At 44.6% G+C, this 27,721-nt stretch overlaps 1 protein-coding gene across 3 annotated transcripts; it reads right to left on the reverse strand.

Moving 5' to 3' along the window:
- On the reverse strand, positions 1-27,708 carry LOC118840783 (zinc finger protein 184-like). 3 transcript variants are annotated; one of them, XM_036748314.1, is made up of 5 exons: positions 27,622-27,708; positions 26,170-26,245; positions 20,674-20,800; positions 20,035-20,121; positions 1-2,915 (listed from the first exon to the last, which is right to left on the reverse strand). In XM_036748314.1, exons 2-5 carry the CDS (start codon positions 26,203-26,205, stop codon positions 1,504-1,506), a joined length of 1,662 nt encoding a protein of 553 aa, XP_036604209.1. In that variant the 5' UTR covers positions 26,206-26,245; positions 27,622-27,708; the 3' UTR covers positions 1-1,503. The 3 variants fall into 3 exon arrangements, with proteins under 3 accessions (XP_036604209.1, XP_036604063.1, XP_036604135.1); XM_036748168.1 differs by having other exon boundaries at positions 20,035-20,130; XM_036748240.1 differs by lacking the exon at positions 27,622-27,708 and adding an exon at positions 27,439-27,515 and having other exon boundaries at positions 20,035-20,130.
- Between the last annotated feature and the right edge of the window lie 13 nt (positions 27,709-27,721).

Below are 27,721 nucleotides of genomic sequence, written 5' to 3' on the forward strand. Positions count from 1 at the left end.
TCACAAGTTAAGAAAGGTTTATTGAATGAAAAGAGAAAACAAGCCAAAGATATACGTGACATGAGATCATAACAGTATAACTTCAAGGACTTGCAGGACGCAATAGATATTTTGAATCATAAAAATTCAAAAAGCAATTTTAAAAGAACAGGCTTAATGTTGTCAAGTCATAAAAGTTTCAGTATTTTCTAATATGTTATTGGTTTACTATCATTGACATTTAGAATATTTTGTTTTCAACTAATAGCAGATTTAAAATGCAGAGGCCTATTAAATTTCAATTAAATTGTGTGCAGCACTCATTTTCAGCATCTATAATTTGAGTAATGTTTTGCTTTCAAAGCTTGCACTGATCAAATTTCAACAAGCAAATCTGACAATGACATGTCTCATCAAATATGTAAATGAAACAAATCAAGAAGGGAAACATAAGATATGGGATGGCATTCAGGAACCAAAAATGGCCTTGCAAGGATAGACCACTGAGTCATATTTAGTAAAGTGGAATTAAATTGTAGTCAATATAAAGTCTTATGCTTGAATTTAAAAAAAAAATCTATTTCTCAAAACAAAGTGGAAAAGACATGGTTTATGAAAAAAAAAGGTCTGGGAATTTGAACAGACTGTAAGCTCAAAATGAGTCAGCAGTGTGATTTAGAAGTTGCAAAAGCTTATCTTGAGTCACATTACGAGAAATAGCTCAGACATAAGGAAGTAGTAGTTCTATACTCAAGTCCAAGTTGAAATACATGTGTAATACTCAGTTCAGATCTCAGTGCCACAGCTTCAGAAGGACACTGTTAAGAAGGACAATGGACAGCATCCAGAGGAGGCACAATCATGAGGGTGAAGAGACTTTAGCTTATGTTTACATGCAGAAGGCTTACAACAACTTAGGATATTTATCTTGGAGATGGTTTTGGATTGGCCTACTACCTCTGTTAAAGTATTTGAAGGATATATTGTGGATGGTTGATCACTTGTTCGAGCCTGTAAGGACCGACTCAGGAGCAATGGGTTAATTTTGTAAAGATGAGAATTCAGCCTTATTCCAGGAAAGGATGATCTTATGAGAGTTGTTCAAAAGTAGAATAGTAAACCATAGTAGGTCATGCGTTCCCCCATAATGGGAAGATATCAAGGAGACTAGATAACTATTCATCAGGAACTTCCTAGTGGTGAGTTCTTTTAGATACAGTTTTGATGAGATGGCTGCTGAGGTTTCTTCCACCTCTAAAATTTTCTAATTCTGAATTCTGACTTACTTAAACTGCCTAAGCCTTAACTTAGCAAGTTATTTTTTTTTCTCCACTATGAATTCTCTGATGTAAAGTAAATTGAATTCTCTGATTAAAGACCTTCACATATTCATTACATTTCTAACACTTTCCTCCAGTAAGATTTCTATAATGCTGAATAAGGATTATTCTCTGGCCAAAGGCCTTGCCATATTCATTGCATTGATAAGGTTTTTCTCTGGCATTAATTCTCTGATGTTCTGATTTAAGAACTTCCCATATTTATTAAACTCATAAGATTTTTCTCTCCAATATGAATTTTCTGGTGTTGATTAAGTCCTGATTTCTGGCAGAAGGTCTTCCCACATTCACTGCATTCATAAGGTTTTTCTCTGGTATGAATTCTCTGATGCTGAGTAAGTAGTCTTTTGCAACGGAAGGCTTTTGGACATTCACTGCATTCAAAAGGTCTTTCTCCAGTATGAATTCTCTGATGTTCGGTCAGGTATGTGCTCCGGCTGAAGTCTCTTCCACATTCATTACATTCATATGGTTTTTCTCCAGTATGAATTCTCTGATGTTGAGCAAGTTGTATTCTATGGCAAAAGGCCTTCCCACATTCATTACATTCAAAAGGTTTTTCTCCAGTATGAATTACCAGATGTCGAGTAAGTTGTTCTCCCCTGCGAAAAGCCTTCCCACATTCATTACATTCATAAGGTTTCTCTCCTGTATGAATTCTTTGATGCAGAATAAGGTGTATTTTCTGATTGAACTTTTTCCCACATTCATTACATTCAAAAGGTTTTTCTCCAGTATGAATTTTCTGGTGTTGAGTAAGGTGAATTCTCTGGTTGAAGGCCTTCCCACATTCATTGCATTCATGAGGTTTTTCTCCAGTATGAATTCGTCGATGCAAAGCAAGTCTTGAATTCCAAGCAAAAACCTTCCCACATTCAATACATTCATAAAATGTCCCTTCAGAATGAACTCTCTGATTTTGTGTATGTTCTGATCCCCGGTTGAAGGCTTTCCCATATTCATTACATTCATAAGTTTTCTTCCTGGCATGAATTTTCTGACGTTCATTGAGTCCTGAAATGCATTCATTATGTTTACGTATTTTTTCTCTTAGATGGATTGTCTGAGGCATAGAAAGGGATGAGCTCTGGTTGAAGGCTCTTTCACATTCCTGGTATTCGTAAGGTTTCTCATCAGCATGTTTTCTGTTGGTCTCATTAAGGCCAAAATTGTGACTGAAGAATTTCTCACATTTATTAGGCTTCCAAAATATCTTCCTTGAGTAAATTTTATTACACTTATTTGGGTCTGAACACACTCTGAAGATCTTTCTTTGAGTATCACATTGATGAGAATGCTCCGCTGGAGAAATTCTTTGTTGTTGAAAAAGAATGGAAGATGGACTTATGCTTCTGTCATATTTGTAACATTCAGGACCTCTCACATCGCTGGAAGTTTTGCTCCTGGAGACTTTTATTGTCTTAGCATATTTCTCCTTATTGTATTCTTGATTCCCCAAGCTGGAAGAACACTGCCACACTCCTCTGAACTTGGAGACGCAGGAAAAATGCTTTGTGATTCCTTCTGGGGATGACTCTTTTAAAGTAATACCCGGCTTTAGGGCCGATTCCCTGGTTTCAGTCCCAGTCTCACAATCTGAAAAAAATAAAAAGCACCATTATCTCTTATTCATGCTGCTCTACATTTAACCTTATTTTATGTCTCTTCCATTAGGTAAAAAAAAAAAAAGGCTTTCAAAATGTAATGTGTAGGATAATTATTAGTACCTTATTTTTATTTAAGTTCCAACTATGTGTCAAGCACTAAACTGGGTGCTGTGGGTACAGAGAAAAGGAAAAATAATAGCTCTTTAAGGAGCTTATGTTCTATTGGGGGAAACAACATGACCGTGGAAATATTGAGAATACTTTCAAAAATGCAAAAGAATTTTAGTGAGGGAAGTGAGGGGGGAGGGAAATTATCATTCGCTGTGAAGAGGGGTTCACGTAGGAGGTAGTGATCGGTTTAGCTAAACTAGAGTTCATAAATGGGAGATGTGATAACCTTGGAATGGTACATTGGAGCTTGGTTCATCCAGATTTCGCCCTTTAATTGTAGGTGTCTCTCAGGATTTGTCCTCCTCAGCCTTCTTCTCTTCTCCCTTTATACCACTTCACCCGCTGATTCCATCAATTCCCATGAATTTAATTGTCATCTCCATTGATGATTCTCAAATTTACCTATCCTTCCCTATCCTCTCTGCTGACCTTCAATCTTGTAGCTCCAACCACCTTTTAGATACCTCTAACTGGATGTCCAGTAGACATCTCAAACTCATCATATCCTAAACAGAACTCATTATCTTTCCCCCTCAACCTTCCTTCTATCTAATTCCCTTATTACTGTAAGGGGCTACACTAATCCTCCCCATCCCTTAGCCTCACAACCTAGATGTCATCCTGGACTCCTCCTATCTCTCACCCCTTATATCCAATCTGTTTCTAAGGCCTACATATTTCACCTTTGCAACATCACTCAAATAAACCCTTTTCCCTCCATTGACACTGCCACCACTCAGGGGCAGGCCCTAATTACCTCAAATCTGGGGTATTATAATTGCTTGTTGGGCAAGGGTCTGCCTTACTCAAGTCTTTCCCCAATCTAGTGCATCTTCTGTTCAGCTATCAAATTGATCTTTCTAAACTGCAGGTCTGACCGTGTCACACATACATCTCCCAAACTCCAGTAGCTTCCTAACTGCTTCCAAGATTAAATACAAAATCCTGTTTGGCATTCAAATCCCTTCATAACATATCTCTTTTATACTTTATTCTATTCTTCTTACACCTGACCTTACCACAGACTCTTCTATCTAGTGACACTGGCCTCCTGGCTGTTCCATGAACAAGACACTCTATCTCTTGGCTCCAGGCATTTTCTCTGGCTATTTCCCATACTTGGAGTGCTCTCTCCTCATCTTTACCTACTGACTTCCTTGAAGTCCCAACCAAAATTCCATCTTCTAGGGCAGGGCTATCTAAAATGCTGCCTGCAGTCAGATTTATGCGGCTCACCTACAAGCATAGAAATTTATATAAATGCTTTAGTAAACGAAACCGAGCTACCACAGAGCTGTCACTAAAATGGCAAATCAAAATATATTGTCTATTGTTTCAATAAAAACCTAAGGTTGGACAGCCCTGTTGTAGGGGAAGCCTTTTCTAATCCATTAATTCTAGTGTCATCTCTCTGTTAATTACTCCTGATTTATCCTGTATAGACCTTGTTTGTACATATTTGTTTGCATATCATCTCTGCCATAAGACTGTGAGCACCTTGAGGTGTCTTTTGCTTTTTTTTAATTTATTTTTGTTTTTTGTATCCCTAGCACTTAGCACAGCGCCTGACACACAGTAGATGTTTAATAAATGTTTACTGACTACTGGAGGCTTTCTGCTCCTGCGCTGTAGGCTAGAAGTAAAATAGAGCTTACCGAGAAGAAAGGTATGATCTGACATACCCTTTAAAAATGTCACTTCAGCAGCTATAGATACATAGGTCAAAAAGATAGGTCAGACTTGACAAAGGTCAATTAATTAGAAAGCTATTGTAATAGTCTAGGTGAGAAGTGCTAATGGCCATGTAAGTAAACAAAAAAAAAATTAGATCGATACAAGAAATATTGTGGAAGTAGAATAGACAAGACCCAGCAGCCAATTGGTACATGGAAGGAAAAAAAACCAAGCACTTGTTTTTATAATTTCTTTTTAACAAAAAAGTGATTTAATTTTTTTTTCTTATTTGACTATCTCAACAACATTACTGTCCCCACTTTACAGCTGAGGAAACTGATGCAAGCAGAGATTAAGTGACTTGCCCAGAGTCACAGAGCTAATAAATGTCTGAGGCTGGATTTGAACTCAGTTCTTCCTGACTCCAGGCCCAGGGTTTTATCCACTGTACTACCTAGCTGCTAGTGACAAGACTAAATAACTAAAGATAATTCCGAGGCTATGAATGTGGAAGTTCATAAAGATGGTGACGTGTTCAAAAGAAACTGGAGTGTTCAGAAGAAGAATGGGCTTGGGGAAATAGCACTGGGTCTATCACTCAGCTGCTTCGACCACAAACAAGGAGCAGGCCTGCAGCTTACTACCGGCAAGTTACTGGACGTCGCTGTAAGAGACAGAATCAGGGACGGAGGAGTCTAAGGTTCAGGACACTCTGTTCAGTTTAACGGAAAGAAGGAACACGTTGCATTGGAAGATGTACAAAGTCAGAAGGCTCGCAGCATCGATGTCAGCACTAGAAGATAGTAAGAACTCATCTTATCCAATTCCCTCGTTCTACAGCTGAGGAAACCTGGGAGAAAAGTCATTAAATCACTTCCCCTAGGTCACGCGCCCAAGTTCACAATTAAAACCCCATCTTCTATAGGAAGCCATGCTAATTCCAGTACCTTCTCTGCTATTTATTATTTATCCTCACTCAAAGTGAGAACCTGAAAAGACCTTAGCTTAAAAGGGTCAACGTCCCCCATTGCATCCCGGGCCATCTCCGGTCATCCTGACGAATATATGGCCGTCGGACCCTGATACTCTGAAGGAAAAAGTGAGGCTGGTGACCTTGCACAGTTCTCCAAGTCAGTCAGCTGGAAGTCACGTCATCATCTCCCCGATGTCACAGTCTTCTTTGGGAATGAAGGGCAAACACAACCTGTGAGTAGTCCGAGCTGCTTGAATGGGTAACTCAGCTCTCTCTCTCTCCCTCTCCTCTCCAAAGGAAGGTAGATTTTGATGGCCAAAAGCTGCCTCATAAATGTGGATTTACTGGCTAGATTTCTTTCTCAGAGACCAAGCCTTAAACCCAATCCACTCTGGAGCTCATAGATTGGACAATAATAAGTCCCTGCCCAAGCACCACTTAATGCTTATTTTTGGACCCTCTTGGCTCAGGGTGAATGTAAAGAGTAACTGCTTCTCTTTTAGCCAGGAACTCTGAGGGCCTTCTCATATGAGTCTGTTTGTTTGTTTGTTTGTTTTGCTTTTTTTTTAAAGGGGCCATCTTAAAGAGGCCTTCTTAAGAGGCCTATTCACTGAATGGGCCTTACTTCACTCAAGGTGAGAACCTGAAAAGACCTTAGTTTAAAAGCACCAGGATCTCCCAATGCATCCTGGGCCATCTCCAGTCATTGTGATCAATATCTGGCCACTGAACCCAGATGACTCTGGAAGAGAAAGTGAGGCTGCTGACTTTGCACAGCCCTCCCTCACTCAAATCAAAGTCAACTGCAAGTCATGTCATCATCTCCCTGATGTCATGGTCCCCTTCAAGAAGGAAGGACAAACACAACAATTATTTCTCCTCTGCATAACTTGTTTGAATGTATTTGTCTGCACGTTGATCCCCCTTCCAAATTAGACTGTAAGCTTCTTGAGAGCAGGGTCTGGCACAGCACAGCGCCTGACACATTGGAGGTGCTTAATAAATGTTTACTGACTGCCTTATAAGTAGAGCTAAGACTTAAATCTGGATCTTCTACTATTCATCGTAGTGTTGTTGGTGTTTTTGTTGTTGTGCCCCCTAATGCTACCTCCTCAAGATAGAGGAATTGACTCAAAGTGAGTACTGGAAATATTAATGTAGAGACTAGATGACCATTAAGGATGACAAAGAGGGCTCCTGCATTAGGTGGGTGGTCTTGACACTCAGTTTCCTTTCAAGTCTATGGTTCTGATCTTTATTACCCTTGGTTCTTATAGTTGAATTCCTAAGTGAAAAGTAGAATGAGACCGATCCATTCTTTAGCTCCTGCCCCCTTCCCTGCCTCTGTCATTATTTCAGTTTTTAAAATGTACATTTTCTGACCGTTTGGATGGGCCATGTCCCATCTGTGTATATACTAGGAAACTCACAGACAGCACATAAAGGCACGGTGTCAGAAATTTAATAGATTAAAGATATCTCAAATAAGGATATTTTATTTTGAAATACTACAATAATAGGATGATCACTGGAATGATGAATAAGACCACTGAGTAGCTGTGATATCTGAATGGAATACTATCAATGGATATCTGAGTGGAAATACTCAAACAAAGATAACACTTAATACATACAAAATACCGCAAACTTTGCAGTAAGTGGTGAACACAGGAAGGATGAAGACCAAAAACGAACAAACCAAACAACGTAACAATAATTACTCCAGGAGGGAAGGAAGAATGACAAGGTCACCAGGGCATTGGTTGGTCAAAAGAAATGAGGACAGGAGTAAATACTGGACAGTAGGTGAGGCTGTACATACAAAGAATGGGATATCAAACTCTAGGCCGCCTTCACAGCTCCTACTTGGGTCACTGCAATGACTTCCTAAATATTTCCCAGGAATCTTGCTTCTTCCTTTCCATTATACTCTCATATTGATGCCCCCATTACACCAACTTGCCACTACACAAATCTGTGGCCTCTCCATGTCACCTATATAATAAATTCAAAATTTCTGAGGTTTATATTCAGAGGTATCACCCCTTGCCTGTCCTATTGGCCTCTGACCTCTTGAAATGTTCATATTCTTCTGAGACTTAGTGGGGTGCCACCAACCACATAAAGCCCATTGGAGGGCCACCTCTAGGTGTTCACCTTCTAGCTGAGGACATCTGGTGTGATGTAAGATTCCTAAGGGCAAGAACTATTTAAGCAATGAAGTACAAGCTAAGAAGGCTCAGGATACTAGAAGGGACTTTTAAAGGTCATCCAGGTCAACTGTTTCCTTTTGCAAATGAGGAAAATGTGGCTCAGAATGCAAAAGTGATTTGCCCAAAATAACGGAAGAAGCATATTCTAGAGATATAAATATCAGGCCACTGGACCCAGATGGCCCTGGAGGAGAAAGTGAGGCTGGTGACCTTGCACAGCCCTCCCTCAGTCAAATCAAAGTCAACTGCAACGTCATCATTTCCCTCATGTCATGGTCCTCGCTGAGAACAAAGGACAAACACAACAACCACCACCACCATCCCAGTCCCTCAGGCTCCAAACCTAGCATATGTTGGATTCTTCACTCTCTCTCACCTGCCATCGCCAATGTTATTAAGACCTGTTGAATTCAACTTTGCAACATCTCTAGAATATGCCTCCAACAATGCTACTACTCCAGGGCAGGTCTTCATCAACTTAGGCCTGGATTATTGCTCTAGCTGTTGGGGGAAGAGGAGAACAGAATGTCTACCTGCCTCCAGCCTCTCTTCCCTTCCTCTGTCAAAGTGAATTTTCCTAAAGTGCAGGTCTGATCATGTCACTCTACTACTCTATGAACCCGAGTGGCTCCCTACTACTTCCAGAATCAAACACAAAATCCTCTGCCTGACATTCACAGCCCTTCACAATCTGCCCCTTTCTTCTCTTTCTAGTCTTCTGATACCTTACTCCCCAAAACTTACTCTTCCGTGAAGTGATGCTGGTCTCCTGGCTGTTCCACAAACAAGGCTTTCCATCTCTTGGCTCTAGGCATTTTCTCCAGCTGTCCCCCAGACCTAGAATGCTTTCTCTCCTCTGCTCTGCCTCCTAACTGCCATGCCTTCTTTTGTTTCCAGCTAAAATCCCTTCTTTTACTGGAAGCCTTCTCTCTCACCTCTTAATTCCAGTGTCTTCCCTCTTAACACTTTCCTATTTATCCCATATGTAGCTAGCTTTGCATATATTTGTTTTCCGCAGTCTCCTCCATTAGATTGCATGCTCCTTGAGGGCAGGAGTTATCTTTTACCTCTTTCTGTATTCCTAGCACTTAGCACAGTGCTGGACACAAGTAGGCATTTAATAAACATCTACTGACTCACTGACTAAAATGGGAATCATGACAGCACGTGCTCCACAGGACAGTTGTGAGGACCAAATGACAGAATGCTGGAAAAGAAAAGGGAATAAGCATCTACACAGCACCTAGTGGGTGCCAGGCCCTGTGCTAAGTGCTGTACAAATCTTATCTCATTTGATCTTCAAAACAAGCTGGGAGGGGGCACAGCCGAGGTGCTTAATAAATGCTTATTTCCTTATACGGACAACAGAACCTTTTTTTGTGTCTTACTGTTCCAAGAAGATTCTAAAGTGCGTGTCTTTTTGGGCTGACAGCAATATATAAAGATATCTGGTATTCGAAATTTTGGGGGACTAAAGGGCTGAGTGAGATGTCACATGAGATTCTACTTCCCTTGACAAAAAGCAAAGGAGCAGAGGAGAAGAAACTGGGAAGATTTGGAAGGTGTTGAAATTATGACCAAGACACAGACTATTTCTTCCTTCAAGATGATGGTCAAACACAACCTTCTGTGAAGTTCTTCCTGCTCCACTGCACTGCTGGTGGGTGGGTGCCTTCCCTCTTAATTTATCTTGTAATGACTGTACTGATTCGTAATGTTCTCTTTATAATTTATGTACATACACATGATTCTCTACATAGTATGTGCACATACATATGCATGTTTTATGTATGCCTATGTCTCTCTATATCCTTGTTAGAGAGGGACACGTAGGATGCTGTATGTTTTTTGATACAGTCATAGTAACCTTTGATTTTCTTCCCTGTATTTCTTTGTTGAAACAAAACAGTCCATTGTAAAGGACAGGAGGTCACATTGGAAATGACTGTAGAAAAAGACAAAGGCAGCATTAAGAAATTTAAATAGGCCACTATAAGTGTCCACTGCAGTGTGCCACACATAAAAACAGGAGGAATAGAAGGCTTCACAGGAATTCTGTCAAGTATTCAAAGAATAAATAATCTGTATAGGCATTTATATATGGATATACATGTTTAGGTATACACACATTCACATATGTATGCGCGTGCGCGCGCGCGCACACACACACACACACACACGCATGCACTTTTCAAAAGCAGAAAAAGATGGCAATCTCCCTCATTCTCTGAGCCAAGTATGATTCTAAGCTCTAAACCGGGAAAAGATGATATGGAAACAAATCTTACATCCCCCACACTTCCCTAAGATAGTTATCTACCTCCCTTTCCCTTGCCAACAATCTTTTAAAGTTGGTCCTAGAGTCAGCCCTGATTTACAGATGAAGAAGCTGAGGCTGAGAGGTTCAGAGACCTGCCCAGTACCACCCAGCTAGAATGTACTGGAGGAAGTATTTGAACTCAGGACACTTCTGACTTGAGTCTAGGGTTCAATGGACTCTTCCCCACAGCTGAGTACAAGCTGATGATGGACCACAATGACAAAGAAAGACAAAGAAAGTAGGATGTTCTCTGTTTCAGCCTTCATGCCCCAGTGATAAGGGAGGACTCTGGAGAAAAACAGAGCATGGCATTTAACAGCCCAACTCCAGAGAGCAGAGAGGGCTCCTGAACAGCATGCTAGTCTGAAAGATGGACATTCTCCTGCCAAGAGAGGGGGAGATGCAGGTTCTTCCCTTTCCTACCCCATGCTGGAACCTTTTAGTTGCCCTTATCGACCATCACACAGAATCTGACTCAGTTCCACATTCATGGCTTATTCATGTACTGCAAATAGAGGATAGACTCAAACATATAGGAAGAATCCTAAGGTATTTGATGTCCATATGGAAAAGTATTCACTACACATTATGTACTCTACACACTACACACTGTACCAAGCTAGTTATGTCAAATATGATTGATAAGAAGGAAGGTAGCCTAGCCGTACCAGATCTCAAACTGTATTACAAAGCTGTAATCATCAAAACAATTTGGTATTGGCTAAGAAGTAGAGTGGTGGATCTGTGACACAGACTATGTATACCATACACAGTAATAAATGACCACAGTAATTTAGTGTTTGATAAACCCAAAGATCTAAGCTGTTGGGATAAGGAACTTACTATCTGACAAAAACAGTTTGGTGGAAACTAGGTATAGCCCAACATTCACACCAGATACCAAGATAAGGTCAAAATAGGTGCATGATTTAAACATAAAGGGTGATACCATAAGCAAAATAGGGGTGCATGGCATAGTTTATTTGTCAGGTCTATGATAAGGGAAGAATTTAAAACCTAACAAGAGACAGAAACCATTACAAGATGTAAAACTGATTATTTTGATTATATTAAATTAAAAAGCTTCTGCACAAAAAACAGTGCAGAAAGAAAGCAGAAAGCTGGGGGAAATTTTTATACCAAGTTTCTCTGATAAAGATCTCATTCCTCAAATATGTAGAAAATTCAGTCAAATTTATAAAGAATACCAGTCATTCCCCAAGTGATGAATGGTCAAAGGATATGAATGAACAGTTTTCAAATAAAGAAGTCAAAGCTATTATAGTCCTATGAAAAAATATTCTAAATCACTATTGATTAGATAAATGCAAATTAAAACAACTCGGAGGTGCCATGTCACACTTATCAGATTGACTAATATTGACAGAATATTAATAATAATAATAATAATTGACAGAAAAGGAAAAGGATAAATGTTGGAGGGGATGTGGGAAAACTGGGATACTAATGCACTCTTGGTAGAGTTGTGGACTGATCCAACCATTCTGGAGAGCAATTTGGAGCTAAGCTCAAAGGGTTATAACTCTGTCCATACCCTCTGACCCAGCAATACCACTAACTGGATCTGTATCCCAAAGGGGGGGGGGGGGGAAGACCTATTTGTACAAAAATTTCTCTTTGTAGTGGCTAAGAATTGGAAATTGAGGGGATGCTCATCAATTGGGGAATGTCTGAATAAGTTGTGGTATATGTTTGTGATGGAATGCTATTGTGCCATAAGAAATGATGAGCAGGATGCTTTCAGAAAAACCTGGGAAGACTTAGATGAATGGATGCCAAGTGAAGTGAGCAGAACCAGAAGAACACTAAACAGGAACAAACAACACTGAATGATGATCAACTGTGAATGACTTAGCTATTCTCAGGAATGCAACGACGCAAGACAATTCCAAAGGACTCATTATGACAAATGCTATACACCTCCAGAGAAAGAACTGATGAAGTCTGAATGCAAATCAAAACATATTATTCTTCACTTTACTTTTTTTAGGGAGTTTGTGGTCTCTGTTTTCTTTTACAACATGACTAACATGGAAATGTTTTGCATGAATGCACACGCATAATATGTCAAATTGCTTCCTATCTCAGAGGGAAAGGGGAAGAAGAGAGGGAAAGAGTTTAATGCTAAAAATTATTTTTAGACGTAATTAGAAAAAATATTATTCAAGGAAAAAATGATTGATAATAACATGGAATCTTCCAGGGTACAGATTAAGCCTCCTAAGTTCTGTCCATTATCATCTCTCTTAAATAGAAATAATCCTTAATTATGCCTTTCAAGTTAAAGAGAGGAACAGCACCAAAATCTTAATCACTTGAGGTGCATGGATGAAATCAAGTAGTATCTCCACTAAAATCCCATTAAACCTTTCAAGACATCTCATGAAATCTTTCTCCAATGATATAAAAATGTCACTTGGAAATCAGGTGGTATAAAATTGTGTTTCATTATGCCCAAAGGGCTATAAAAATGTGCATACCCTTTGAGCCAGCAATATCACTTCTAGGACTGTATCCCAAAGAGATCACACAAGTGGGAAATGGACCGGTATGTGCAAAAATATTTATAGTAGCTCTTTTCCTGTGGGCAAACAATTGGAAATCAAGGGGATGCCCATCAATTGGGGAATGGCTAAACAAGCTGTGACATACGAATGTAATGGAATACTACTGTGCTATAAGAAATGAGGAGCAGACAGACTTCACAACAACCTGGAAAGACTTACATGATCTGATGCTGAGTGAGGGGAGCAGAACCAGGATAACATCATACACAATTATAGGCATATGGTATTTGTGACGACTAACTTTGATAGACTTGGCTCTTCTCAGCAATGCAAGGTTCTAAGACAGCTCCAAAAGACTCATGATGGAAAAAGCTATGCACATCCAGAGAAAGAATTATGGAGTCTGAATGCAGATTGAGACAAACTATTTGCTCTGTTTTTTTTTTCTTTTTTCGTTTTGTTTCTTCTTTGTCATGGCTCATTCCATCGGTTATAATTCCTCTTTATAACTTGACTATTGTGAAAATAAGTTTAATGTGAAGGTATGTGTAGAATCTGCATCAGATTACATGCTGTCTGGGGGTGGGGTAAGGGGAGAAAATTTGGAACTCAAAAACTCGTGGAACTGTTGTAAACTAAAAGTAAAAAAAATTTAAAATTTAAAAAAAAAATAACATTGTGTTCCAAGGACAGAGAGGTAATAAAGGCTTTAAGTTTGAATAAGTTAATAAAACTGAACCAATGAACAGAACAGAAACAATACTTGCAAATAATTTAGTCTCCTCCAGGCAAAGCTATAAAAGGGAAAGCTATGACTATATATGTCAATAGACTGGTTACTAGACTGAAGATTAAAAGTGTAAGAAGACTGGAAAGATAACGGTGGGGGTGGCAAGTTCTGAAGGACTTTGAACACCAAAGCATTGTGTATTTGCTCTGAAGGTGATGGATAGACCCTGGAGTTTATTGAGTAGGAGAACGACGTGAGCAGACCTGTGTTTTAGGAAAATCCCTTCAGTGGTTGAATGGAAAATGGACTAGAGTGAGGACAGAGGCAGGCAAGCTACTGCCATAGTCCAGGTGTATAGTAAGGTGATAAGGGCCTATCCCAGGGTGGGGGCAGGGTCAGAGCAGAGAACGGGGTATAATCGGGAGATGCTGCAGAGGTGAAGTTGACAGGCTTTGGTAGCAAACTGGATATGGGGGTGAGAGATAGTAAAGAGTGGGAGCAGGAGAGGACACTTAGGTTGGGAGCCTAAGGGACTAGGAGAATAGTGTTGCCCTCTACAATAATGGGCAAGGAAGGAAAGGGAGGTTAAGAAGAAAAGATGAGTTCTGTTTTGGATACCCTCTGTCCTGGTTCTCCTCCTCCCTCTCTGAGCACTCCCCCATCTCCTCTGCTGAATCCTCCTCTAGAGCATACCTTCTAACCACTGGTCTTCCTCATGGCTATCCTGGGTTCCCTTCTCCCCTCCCTCTATACTACTGGACCACAGCAGATCCCAGAGATTGAATTATCATCTGATGATTTTCGTATCTATCTCTCTTGCCCAACCATTCAGTTGACCTCCAACATTCCATCTCCAAATGGCCCCAACCTGGTGCAGGCCCTCATCACTCAAACATGTACTATTGAAATGGCTGCTGGTGGGTCTGCCTGGCCCAATCCACCCCACATTCAAATAACAAAGTGCTTTTCCTGAAGTGCAGGCAGTTCTGATCATATCGCTTCTCTTCCCTCCCCACCGATTCAATAAACTCCATTGATTCCCCATCCTCATGACCAACCTTCTGTTGGCTTTCAATCCTTTTTATAACACAGTCCCCCTTCTATTTGTCTGCTCTTCTTAAACCTTACTCCCTACCACGTACTCTTTGATCCAGTGACGCTGCCCTCCTGGTCCTGGTTTGGGGCGGGGGGGAGGGGACGAGTCAAACGTCCGAGTGGTCTAAAGTGATGGTTTGGGGATGCAATAAGTAACCCCGGTCAATAGGATTCCATCCAAATTATGAAAAGAGACAACTGTACATCTCTTCCCATCTTCATGGGGTATTTAGTTCTTCATTGGAGAAGCAATGTCTCCACCCCACCTGCCCCAGAATTTTGTTCTAATGTTTTTGCTAATAATGGTCTCAATGCCAATCTTGGAAGGCACAGCCGTATCTACTCCTCTGCCACAACCCTGTGTACAGAAGCTGAAAGCAGACATTATTTGTCATGGAGAATTCAGGGGTGACCAGGCTTAGTTCATCCTTTTGCAAGAACCAGTACCTACTTCTGCTGTTTTGCTGCCCGCTCCACCTCTACCAAAGCTGAGTGGAAAAGGTGGGGGCAACCAAGGCCCAGCACCCCACCAGATCTGGAAGCCTCTGATCACCCCTGCACGACTTTCTGTTCTGACCACCCAGAAAACAAGAGAAGGCTTTGATGAAGGCCCAGTGTCCTGCAAAACCACCCTCTGGTGACTGTAAACATTAACCCCATGTGGCCAGCATACTCTCACAATATTATTCTCCTTGTTCTCATTTACTTAAGCCACTGACTAGACTCCCCAGGAGATAGCTACCTGTAACTCCTCCCTTCTGTTCTCTCATGCCCATTCTTCTCAACCTTACCCCACTCCAATTCAGCCAGCCCCTTTCACTGTGCTATATGGAAGTCCCATTCTTTGTTCTCTCATGCCCATCCTTCTCAACCCTATCCCACTCTCAATTCACTCACACTTTTATTGCAAAGAGGTCAACTTAGGGCTGATGTCAGGTACAACTTCCAGCACTTAAGAGCTGTCCAAAAGTTGAAATGGCTTTTCTCAAGAGGTGGTGGGTTTCCTCTCTGAAGGCCTTCAAAAGCATGGCCCAGATAACCACCTTTTAGATTATGTTAGAGTGGGGAATCCTTCTTGAATGAGTTGAACTAGAAAGATACTAAGGTCCCTTCTAACTTGCAAATTCTGTACCAATTCTAGAAGCAGTACTGACCTCCTGGACACGACTGAGTGGAAGTGGGGTGGGTGATAGGATCAGAGCTTTGCTTAAGTAAAATCATTTGGGTAGCTGTGTGGAATATAGACTGGAGGGAAGAATGGCTTGAGTCACAAAGACCTTGAGGAGGCCACTGCAATAATTCAAGTGAGATGTATTCAAGGCCTGAAAGAAGGTGTGGGGTCTCTGAGTAGAGAGAAGGTATTTAGTGAACAAACGTGGAGGTACTGGACAGCAGCTGCAAGGGAGAGTGAGGAGGCAAGAAGAATGCAGAAGTTGTGAACCCACACTGGATGAACTGGAGAGAAGTCTGGAGGACAGCAGGCACAGGGGAAAGCTAGGAGCTCTGTTTAGAACACACTGAGTTCATCCAGCTTGAAACATCCAATGGACAATCTGCCATGCAGGACTGAATCTCAGGGGAGAGTCCAGGTCTGCAGGTCGATCTGTGAGCCATTACTGTGGCAGTCAGATGGCACAGATGAACTCAAGCTTCCTTTCTGAGAGCTCCTGAACAGGACAGCCACAAGGAGGGCACGACTATGGAACAGAGAATCTGTGCCCACTCTACAGGTTTTTACAAAGTTCAGTCTCTGGAGTAAGAGATCTAAAAGGGGTCAAAAGTCTTTGCCCTGTTTTCTATCAAAGAATGCTGAGTACCTTCTCAGCATTGACTACCCCAGAACCAAGAACAATGAAGCTTGGCATGACCTTTCAGTACAAGGTGATGTCTCCTGACCCTGTGGGGCCTTGGGATGAATCCCACCTAGAAGGGTAAACAGGAATCCTCATTTTGTACACCTTCAGACTGAAGATAGACCTGCATCACGGACAGACTCAGACAACACTGCAAAGCAGTATGAAGCAAACCCAACACTATGAAACTTCAGGAAAACTAGACAATGGCTCTTTTCTCTTAATTAAATAATTCTTGTGTCTTGGTGGGTTAACTAAGGCCACTGTATTTTTCAGTTATTATGCTGGAATTTTTCTATCACTGCCTTTTGATTTTCACTAAAAATCATAAAACAATGCTAGTGGTTTTTAATAAAAATTTACTTTTTGATTGATTCTGTAGGTTTTTCTAAGCAAATCATCTTGTACCTGCAAATGAGAATGGTCCATTCTTTATCAATGATTCTTCTCTATCCTGTCGTACTGTGATAGTGAAATTTCTAGTACAGTGGCCAATAATACTGGTAAGACAGCACAGATTTAACTCTGAAGTCTGAGAAAATGATTTCATGGTGCTTTGGAAAGAGCTCTGGATTTGGAGTCAACAGATATGGGTTCAAATCCCAGCCTGACCACTTCCTCATGTGATGCTAAATGACCTTTTAACAAGGAACTCACTTGGTCCAAGTAGTACTAGAAAGGAGAGCCCTGTGTAAGAGACCCAAGAAGCTACCATGCAGCCTCTGCCCCAGAACCTATGTGCCAGACAGACCACTGAGTTCTGGATAGCTCTGCTCCTTAGGATGGTCTTCCTGACACCCAGCGTTAAGTGGTCCCTTTGTTGCTTCCCCCTCTTTGCTCCTGGCTAGGCTTCTGGGGTCAAAAAGAAAATGTGCACCAATGTCTGTGGTGAACCCCCTCTAAAATGAGGGAGTTGAAAGCCAACCTTTCAGTTCTGTTCCAGATTTGAATCCATAATCCTGGCATTGTAAATAACACCAGCTTGCATCTATACTTGTGATCACTTTGGAAAAGGCCTGGCCATGGTCATGACTTTTTAGAGTTCAGCAATCTACATGCATTCAAGGTTAATTTTGGCTAACCACCAGGCCTAGGACTGAGATACAAAATCAAAAGTGAGACAGGCTCTGCTCTCAAGAAACTTACATCCTACTAGGAAGGATGTCCATTCACAGATGAATAAATACCTGAAAGGCAAATGTGTATCACATATTTATAAATGTATAAAATACAGTCAGTTGCGGGGCGGGGGGGGAGGCGCGGCTAACACCTGAAACAATCAGGAAAGGCCTCTTCAAGGGGCTGAGACATGAGATGGTGAGCCTCCAAAATAGCTAGGGGTTCCCAAGAGGTTGAGATGACAAAGGTTGAGATGACTTGAAATCATAGGTGCCTAGAGACTGGAGAATGCCTTAATAAACTGTGGTAGAGGAATGTGTGGAAAATGATCATGCCAGAAGAAATCATTAATATTACAGGAATTCAGAGAAATATGAGAAGATATGTATATGAACCGGTCTGTAATGGCCTGGGAATTGGGCCCCTGGGCTCAAACCTCTCTCTCTCCCTAACCACGCTCCACACAGCTGCCAGAGGGATTTGCCTAAATCCCTGGTATGACTCTGGCAAACCCCCTTACATTTGGGATCCAAAGGGGACTGTTCTACTGGCATTTCCAGCCCTATCTCTGCTCAGCTCTAACTTCCTTTCCAGTCTCCCCTGTCCTCCCCTTTCTACACTCCCCAGCATTGTACCTCAATTTCATGAGAGCATGCTTGCCTGGGTCCTACATAATGGGCAATGCTCTCATGCCTTCTCAGCCAGCACCACACCATCCATACGTGAAACCACCGGTTACAGCAAATGGAGAAGTTTTGAATGCTGTGGATAAGTTTGCTTACCTTGGTAGTGTACTTTCCAGGGATGTAGACATTGATAATGAGGCTGAGGCACGCACTGACAGAGCTAGTTCAGTGTTTGGGAGGTTCCGAAAGAAAGTGTGGATGAGAAAAGGCTAGACTGACTACCAAACTGAAGGTCTACAGAGCGGTGGTGCTGACCTCACTGTTGTATGCCTGTGAAACCTGGACAGTCTACCAGCACCATGCCAGGAAACTGAATCGCTTCCATCCGAATTGTCTTAAGAAGATTCTGACAATGAGGTCCCTACTCAAATCGGCCAAGCATTCAAACTCTGCTTCAGTGAGTGCAACTCTGATAGGCTGGCCATGTTGTTAGAATGCTAAACACCTGCTCGCCAAAAAGACTGTTTTATGGAGAACTCACAAAGGGTAAGCGTTCACATGGTGGTGAGAAGAAGCAATACAAGGACACTCTCAAGGTCTCTCTGAAGAACTTTGAAACTGATTGTGTGACATGGGAGACACTGGCACAGGACTGCTCAGCATGGCATGCCCAAATCAGAAAAGATGCCATGTTCTATGAGGAAAGCAGAATAGAAATAGCTCAAAGGAAACACAGGATACACAAGTTTGGAGTATCCACCCCAAATGTTCACAGGGACTATTTGTGCCCAACCTGTGGTAGAGCATTCTGAGCTCATGGTGGTCTGATCAGTCACAGCTGGAGACCTTGAAACTTGACTCTAGCATAGTGATGTCATTCTGGTCGTCTTGGAGAATGAAGGACAACCAGCACTCCCCACCCTGTCTACACTGACCTTCTCACACCATCTCTCATCTCCAGGTCTCGTGAACAGACTAGCTCAGTACGACCACTCTCACCTCTGCCCCGTGAACCCCTCATTCCCTCCCAAGCTCAGATCAAGCGGCACCTTCTAGTGAAACCTTTCCTGGTCCCCTCGGTGGCTGGGGTCTCCTCCCTCAGCGGCCAAGGAAAGCAGCCCTTTGTGTTTGCTTCCACTTTTACAAGTCTTGGTTCCTCCCATGCTAGAGCCTAAGCTCCTCGGGAGTCAGAGGCCTTTCCTTCCTGCCTCTGTGCCCCAGTGCCGAGCATGGTCCCTGACCCAGAGCTGGTTGTTGATCAGTCACTTCAGCCACATCCAACTCTTCATGGCCCCACTTGGGGTTTCCTGAGCAAAGATAGTGGACTGCTTTGCCATTTCTTTCTCTACCTCATTTTATAGATTAAGAACTGAAGCAAACGGGGCTAAGTGACCTGCCTGGGGCCACACGGCCTGTAAGTGTCTGAGGCTGGATTTGAACTCAAGATGACGGCCCTTCCTGACTGCAGATCCAGCACTCTGTGCAACGTGACGCCCCCTAGCGGCCCATGGCTGCTACGCTACGGCAGCCGCTTAGTAAATGTTTGCTGAAGAACAGGGCTGAGCTCAAGGTGATCCCAAAGAAAGAAGTGAATGAAGATTCTTCCCCTCGCCCCAAAAGGACCTTTTTCTCTGAGCCTAGCAGACACATGGGGGGAGGAAGGTGATTTAGAGGGGTCAGGATAAAGCAGCTTCCAATCAGAGCACCCCAGATGTCCAGAGGCCAGGGGAGCTCTGAGATGAGCCTGTCACACAGCTTACAAGCTGAAGCTACAGCAACGCTACATTTCCTCCCTCCCTCACTCACCTGGCCATGGGCCTGCCTCCATGTCTCTCCTTGCCACCCAAGGTGCTTCCCCTTGCTTCAAATGGGAGATCAGGTCTGGTCTGGAGGCTGCAAGTCCTGGTCATTGAAAATGGGAAAAGGAAGGCAACAAAGAGACACCTCAGAATTCAGTCCTCTCCCTTCTGGCTTGGGGAAAATATGGTCATGCTAAGACCCACAAGGTGGGTCAGAGGATTTCTGAAGGATGCTCCGGCTTATGTAGGGAACAAGTCACAAAATGCAGCTGGATTTAGAAAGGAAAGCAGTTCACTGGACACACTCCCACCCTAAGAGGACAGCAACCTTTCCTGTCTTCAGAGATCTGCAGAGAAATTTTAGCAGAGTCTTGGAACTGAGGGCAGACCAGGAGGTGGAGGGGGGGAAGAAGGGCAGGACAGAGAAGGAGGTACAACATCACCAAGCCTCCAGCTTCCAGCTGTATGAAGCAAACACCTTTAAACCACCCCCCCACAACCTGACTTTTGTTCCCCAAAGGACAATCTCTGGTCTCCATAGGCCGAACAACAACTGCAGAGCACATGAGACAGCCTAAAACATTTCAAGTTGGAAACAAAGGACCCCAATGTGCACTTTCAGAGTCCCGGGAGAAGCCATTCTTACCCAGACACACCAGGTTGCTGTAGTTCTCAAGCATCACCTCCCTGTACAGCTCCTTCTGGGAAGAGTCCAGGTGCCCCCATTCCTCTTGGGTAAAGTCTATGGCCACATCCTTGAAGGTCACTGACTCCTGAAACACCAAATACACACGTGATAACCTGGCCAGCCATCACACGGGCGTGGGGGGAGTGGGCAGAACTTGCAAGGAGGGCACTGGAGTGTTCTAATGCCAGTGTATGAGCACCTACTACATGTGGTTCATTTTGTACTAGATTGGAATCCCACAACAGTAACAAAAGTACATATTTGCAATGCAAGTATGCATTTATCTCCAAGTTAAAGAAGAGAAACCTGAAGGCCAAAAGACATGTCCCTGGCCACACAGCTTGGGCTCCACTGCAGGGCTTTGGAACCCCAGGCCAATGGTTTTTCCACAATACCAGGCCACCTCTCGTCCTGTAGCTCAAGGGCCCATTATAATATAACCTTTCCAAGGGAGCTGAAGTGTTTTAGAAACTGCTGAGAATGATGGGAGCTTTCTTTGAAGTTCACTCAAAGAGAAAGTATTAAGAACCTAGTATGCACCAAGCACTGTGCTGGGTGCTGGGCAGACAAAGACAAGAGCAAACCAGACTGTGCCAAAAGAGGCTTGTGCCCCAGTGGAGGAGAAGACAAGCCCACCCCCAGGCCTATATCAAACAAATGTGTTCTGCGAATGTCTGAGGGCTGAGTAAACCAGGAAAGGCTCAGTCATAGAGCTTCCCTGGAGCTGTCCCAAGGAAGGGAGAGAGAATTGTCCAGGACCAGGAATGGCTAGGTCAAAGGCTCAGAGCCAGGACATGGGAGCATCTCGTGGGAGGGCCCACAGGCGGCCAAAGAGCTAGAGCCGGACTGCAGCGCCTGGGAAGTCCTGCTTGAGGAGGCCAGCTTGTGAAAGGCTTGCAGTCACAGACATGTTTCGATGTGCTCCTCAATGCTACACAGAGCCACAGAGAAGAACACGGCCAAGCAAAGTCGCTTTGGCCCCTGAGTGGAGGATGGACTGCAGAGAAGTTTGACACAGTCAAAGTAAGTGGGGACAAGGATGTGAGCCGAGGGGTGGCTACCTGAGTGGACAAAGACTGTGGAGACAGAAATGTCAAGATCTGGCAACTAACTGGATTTGTGAGGGGAAGGAGCAGAGTCAGGAGTCAAGGGTGCCTCCAAAGCTGTGTCTGGCACTGACCCAAAGGGGCAGGGCCCTGGACGCAAAGAGGGAAGTTCAGAAGAGGTCTGGGGAAAAGAAGAAAAAGGAGCTCTCTTCCGGACTGCAGAGGGCTTGTGTTCATCTGCTTAGAGATGAGAGCTAAGCCCACAGTGACTGATGAGAGGAAGGTCAAGGTCACAACCTGGAAGTTCATACCCACGGGCAGGGGATGTGATGGAAGGATGATAAGCCAGCAAAGAAAAGGGAAGAAGTGGTTAGGCAGGCTGGGGAGCCAAAGCTGAACAGAATCCTGAAAATCCAGAAACAGAATATCCAGGAGAAAAAGCAAGCATGTCAAAGGCTGCAGAGAGGTCAAGAAAGAGCCATCGGGTCTCGCTTAATTTAGAAATCAGTGGTACCGTGGGAGAAAACTGTTGGGTATGTGATACAAGCAGCTTACTAAAGGGCTGTGAAGTGAGAGGAAAAGGGAGCAATGAGCAGAGATGGCTTTTCCTAGGAGTTTAAACATGAGAAAAGAAAAATATAGGTTGATAAGTAAAGACAGAATGGAGACAGTCGTTAAGAGACATGCTTATTAAAATCACTTTTATGTTTCACCTCAAATCCAGCAAGCTTGTCAACATGACAAAACATGGAGACGATCAATGTTGGAGGTGCTGTGGGAAGACATTTGCTCTCAACAGCAGGACGGCTGAGAGGACACAGGGGATGTCATCTCATCACACCACCAATCATGGCCAGAGAATTCCTGAGAAGTGTGAACCTGCTGAAACATCCGGGGTCTACATTAGAAAGCGGAAGGCAGGAAGCCTATTTATGAGGCTGCATCCATCTGCCACATAGGGCTGAGGATGGTCCACTTGGATGGCACAGATTGCTGGAACACTAGGGTCAGAGACCAAGAGGAAGACTCATTCTTCCTCATCATCGCACCTGGAAGAAAACCAGCAGCATCTTGAAACAGATGGCTTCCAGTTATTTAACAGGGGCTGCAACTAAATGCAAAAAACAGCCGCCAATAAGCTCTGCGGACACCTGTGTGTGAGCTGACTTGCCTTTTTCCTAGTGCGTTGGAAGCCTTACCACATAATCATTCATTTAGAGAGCATTTGCTACTAGATGACAGAGAGGAGAAATCTTTAAAATATCTAAACATAAGCCCCCAAGACCTAAGAAGGCCCTGACCAACCTGAATTTTTTTCAGTTTAACTGTATTGAAATGAACAATAAAGCTTCCTGTATTTTAAAGAAGCACATTAAAATCAGCTAATATAATTTAAATTTGGTTGTTTGGTTAGATTTTTTTGCATCCTTAAAAGCACTAAATTCAACATTACACATGAATGTGAAATTTAGTTTAGTGAAAAGAGGGACAGAGGAAAGTGGGTGTCTGCCAACAAGTATTAAGCGCTTCCAATGTGTGCCAAGCACTATAAAAAATTCTGTGGATGCAAAGGAAGACAAAAGCACAGTCCCTGACCTTAAGGAGTTCACATTCCAATTCAGAGACAAAATGCAAACATCTACGTATGAAAATGGAGGTAACCTCAGAGAGAAGGTAATAGTAGTAGGAAGATGACTGGAAAAAACTTCTTGCAGAAGGGAGGATTTGAGCTGGGCTTCAAAGGAGACCAAGGAAATGAGCAGGCAGAGTGGAGGTACAAGAGTGTTTGAATAATGGGGAACAGTAGTGAAAAGGCAGTCAGGAGATGGAGGGTCTTGTTCCAGGCATCTAGAAAAGCCAGTGTAGCCAGACCATGGAGTCTGCAGAAAGACTGGAAAGATGGGAGGAGGGTCATTTAGGAAAGGATTCGACGGCCAGTCTTTATTGTCAATCCTGGAGGCCACAGGAGCCACGAGTTGACTGAGTAGGGAGGTGACATGGTGAGTGCTTTCGTAGACTCACTTTGGCAGCTGAGAGGAAGAGGCAGGGGCAGAGAGACCAAGCGGCAGTTTACTGCCATAGTCCAGGCATGATGATGGCCTCCACAAACCTAGAGGCTATTTGGATGGAGAAAGAGGGAAGAAGAAGTGAGGTCCTGTGAAGGTAGAAATGATGAAGCTTGACATGTGGTTAGATACCTGGGGTAAGGAGTCAAGACTAAGACCTAGACTTCAAGCCTGGGGGACTAGGGGAAGGGTGGTCTGCTCATCAGTAAGAGAAAAGCTGGGAAGAGAGGAGGACTGAGGGGGAAAGGCAGTAACTTCAGTTTTGGCCCTAACTGTTTTAAGATATCTAAGGGGACATGGAGCGCAAGTCGTCCAACAGGCAGCTGGTGATGTGGGACTGGAGTTCAGAAGAGACTAAGGCTGGATATGTAAACCTGGGAATTATCTGCAAAGAAATTAATAATAAATCACCAAGTGAGATGGTATAAGGTCAACTCATCATGAGAGATAAGCGTATAAAACAGACCCTTTGGGGACACCCACAGTTAATGGACCCAGCAGATGACTGGGAAGGAGCAGTCAGTCAGGCAGGTAGGAAGAAAATCAGGAGAGCAGTGTCCTAGAAAACCAGAGAGAACCTCAAGGAGAAGAGGGTGGCCAACAGTGTCCAAGGCTGGGAGAGGGCAGAAAGGTGGGGACTGAGAAAAAGCCACTGGATTTAGCAATTAAGAGATCCCTGGTAACTTGGGAGAAAATGGTTTTATCTGGATGAGGACAGAGGCTAGAAGGTTTAGAAGAGAGTGAAAGGACAGGAAGTGAAAGGCACACACCGAAGATGGCCTTCTCAAGTTGAGCTGAAAAGGTGAAGGGGAATAAGGGATGTTAGCCAGTGAGGATGGCTTGATCGAATGGGGATTTTTAAAGGATATGGGAGACGGGGACATTTCTGTCGGCAGCAGAGAAGCTGCTAACAGACAGATAGAAGACTAGAGAGTGGGGATGATGGAGGGGGTGATCTGCTGGAGAAGATGGGATGGAATAGGATCATGTGCACATGTAGCAGGGTTGGTCTTGGCAAAATGGGCCACCTCTTCATGTAAGACAGAGGTAAAGGAAGAGACAGTGGGGGGAGATATGTGGGTGAGGTTTACAAGAGGAAAAGGGGAGAAGGGAGAGCAGCTAGAGATCACCCTCAGTGTGTGTGTGTACACGCGCGAGCGTACGCGCACTCATGTGCATGCATGCACACGTGTGTGGGTGCGTACACTGGAAGTATGAGGCAAGGCCATCTCTTTGGGAAGGAGGGAGTGCTGGAGGCAGCCCCTGTGGTGGGTAGAAAGGAACCTGAGGGTGGAGGAGCTAGTATAAAAGGATTGTCTTGCTGCAGGAGGGCTGAGTTGTGATTATTTCACACATCTGGATTGGACCCGGTCAGTAGGGTATGGTAACTCTCTGAAGCTCCATTCAGGAGTAGGTGGGTAGGAACAAAGGAGGTGTGTGCTAACAGCAGCAGCGCAGTTTGGCCAGATGGACAAGAGGACAAGGGATCTGAGTGCAGATGATGACAGAGAGCTGAAACAATTCACCAAGGGCTCTAACTACAGAAGGAAGGCGAGCACAGCCAGTGCAGGGGCGATGGCCTAGGCAAGAACAAAAGGGCTGAGGAGCTCCCAGGGACAACCGAGAAGAGTAAGGGGCAGGGTGGAAGGAGGAAAGGTGCCCAGATAGAGGAATTTCAGAGTTCCCTGCTTTCAAGCTCATACTGGGGGGTGGGGGAAGGGGCGGCAGCACGCCCTTTGTACGGCTGAGGTGAGGCGGAGATCACGGGACCACGGGACGTAAGCAGAACGAGGAGCCTGGACATCAGAACGCCCGAGGGGCTAGGTACATGTATGTTAAACGCAGTAACAGCTACTATCCCTGCAGCATTTTAAGGTCTGCAAAACGCTTCACAAATGCTCCCTCATTTGATCCACACGAGGACCCTGACAGGGAGGTGCTATAATGACTACTATTTCACAGATGAGAAAACTGACGTACACAGGGGTAAGTGACTTGCCCAGGGACACACAGCTAGGAAGCGTCAGAGGCTGGATTTGAACTCAGGTCTTCCTGACCCCAGGCCCAGGGCCCTACCCACTGAACGGCCAAACGCCTCTAACATCAGTAGATAACGACATAATATAAAAGAGTAAGGAACAGGTTTCTGGAAGGGAAATGGGGTCAAGGCCCTTGTCTGCTGCTTACTATCCAGGTGACATTTGGAAATTCTCAATTTACTCAGTCCCCTCTTGTGTAAAAGGAGAGGACAAGAGATGGTCCCAGAGATCCCCTCTGCCCTAAACTGGGTCACAAGATACGGGCATGTCTGAGACGCCGTGCGGGAAAAGAAGCCCTCTCACCTGGCAGGCCCCGGCCGTCAGGAGCACAGGGGCCATCCCGGGCTCCTCCGACCTCCTTCTTCTTTAAAAGGCAGAGCTGGAGAGAAAAGAGAAGCCCCAGTTAGGCAAACACAGAACCTGCTTGGCGGCTCCACACCTCCTACATTAGGGAGCTCCAGGGGCACTTGCAGCTGAAATAAACAGTAAGCACCTACTCTATGTTCATCCACCTGACACTGCGCTCTAACCTGCGGCTCCAAGCAGCTGCACCTGGCAAACTGAGGCAGCAGACGGGCTAAACCAGGCCGACACAGGCCAAAGCCCATCGGTGAGTTGGGGGTGCAGCAGCGTGTGAAGACTTCCCTCGGTGAAATAGGCAGATGAGAACACCAGGTTCTAAAGGCCATGAAGGAGTCTGAAGGAGGTGCCGTGGGGCGCCAGGGTCATCCACTGCATCCCAAGCCATGGCCAGCTGTCTTGGCTTCTGTCATGCCACTGGACTTCAGTGATTCAGTGAGAGGGAAGGAGGCGAGGACTCTGAGCAGCTCTGCCTCCCTTCAGTCCAGCTGGCCCAGGAGTCCCATCACCCACCGTGTCACTGGACCTCTTTCAACGTGAAGGACAAATACCCCACTGTGTGCATGGCCACGTGTGAGCCGCTGGCAACACCAGAACAGACACAAAACACGCCCTGCCTTCAAGGTCATGCTGGGGTGGGGGGTGGGGGGGCGGGGCGGGCAGCACACCCAAGCTCCAAACATTCATTAGGCACCTGCTGTTCACTGAGCACCGTGCTCAGCGATGGGGTACAGAGAAGGGGCGATGTCCCTGCCTTCGGCGAGATCGCAATGTCCTTATAGCAGGAGACGTCTCTGGACAGCCCTCCATCTCTGGGTCCATAGCTTGCTTGTGACCCCGCACCCCAACCCCAGACTGGGAGCTCCCCCGGGGCAGGACGGTCTTTGCATCTTTGCGCATCCCCAGCACTTAGCCACTGCCTGGCACACAGCAGGCGCTTCATAAATACTAGCTGGCGAATGGGCCACCCAAGAAGAGTCTTCCTGGACGCCTGGGCGGGCTCGGGCGTTAAACTGAGGGGCAGAGCAGGCAGGACGCGGAGCTCAAAGGAGAGGGGGGCGCGATCAGCACAGCGGAAGGAAAGCAGAACACTTTGAGCAGGGAGCGCAGAGTGGGACTAACAAGGAGGGAGTGCTGGGAGGGGCAGCAGGACTCAGGGGGATGGGCCAAGCAGAGCCCAAGGAGGAGCACTAGCTGCCCCTGATTGGTTACCTGGCCCCGACCCGCCCCTGCGGATGACCAATGAGCGTCTCCGCTCGGAGAAGGGGCGGGGCGTTACTCCAAATTGCGCAAGCGCGCCTCCAACCCTCGCCCTCCTGCAGAGTTCCGCAGCCTGGGCCAGGCGCCAGGGTCGCATCTCCTCCCCTGCCCCCTCGGACCCCTGCCCCAACTCACTCTGGCCCGAGACCCGGGACTCAGGACTCGGACCCTGGTGGCGGCAGCCGAGGGCGAAACGGAGTAGAGGCGGCCCAGGCGCACGCCCAAGACTGAGGAG

This window comes from Trichosurus vulpecula, chromosome 1 (genome assembly GCF_011100635.1).
Source record: "Trichosurus vulpecula isolate mTriVul1 chromosome 1, mTriVul1.pri, whole genome shotgun sequence".
Lineage (NCBI taxonomy): Eukaryota > Metazoa > Chordata > Mammalia > Diprotodontia > Phalangeridae > Trichosurus > Trichosurus vulpecula.

Coding starts and splice junctions, on each gene's coding strand:
- LOC118840783 (XM_036748168.1), bottom strand. CDS start 26,205: ATGGCCCCTGTGCTCCTGACGGCCGGGGCCTGCCAG. Junction 20,131..20,673: donor CAGCAACCTGGTGTGTCTGG/GTAAGAATGGCT, acceptor TTCAATGACCAG/GACTTGCAGCCTCCAGACCA. Junction 2,916..20,034: donor GGAGGCAGGCCCATGGCCAG/GTGAGTGAGGGA, acceptor TATTTTTTTCAG/ATTGTGAGACTGGGACTGAA.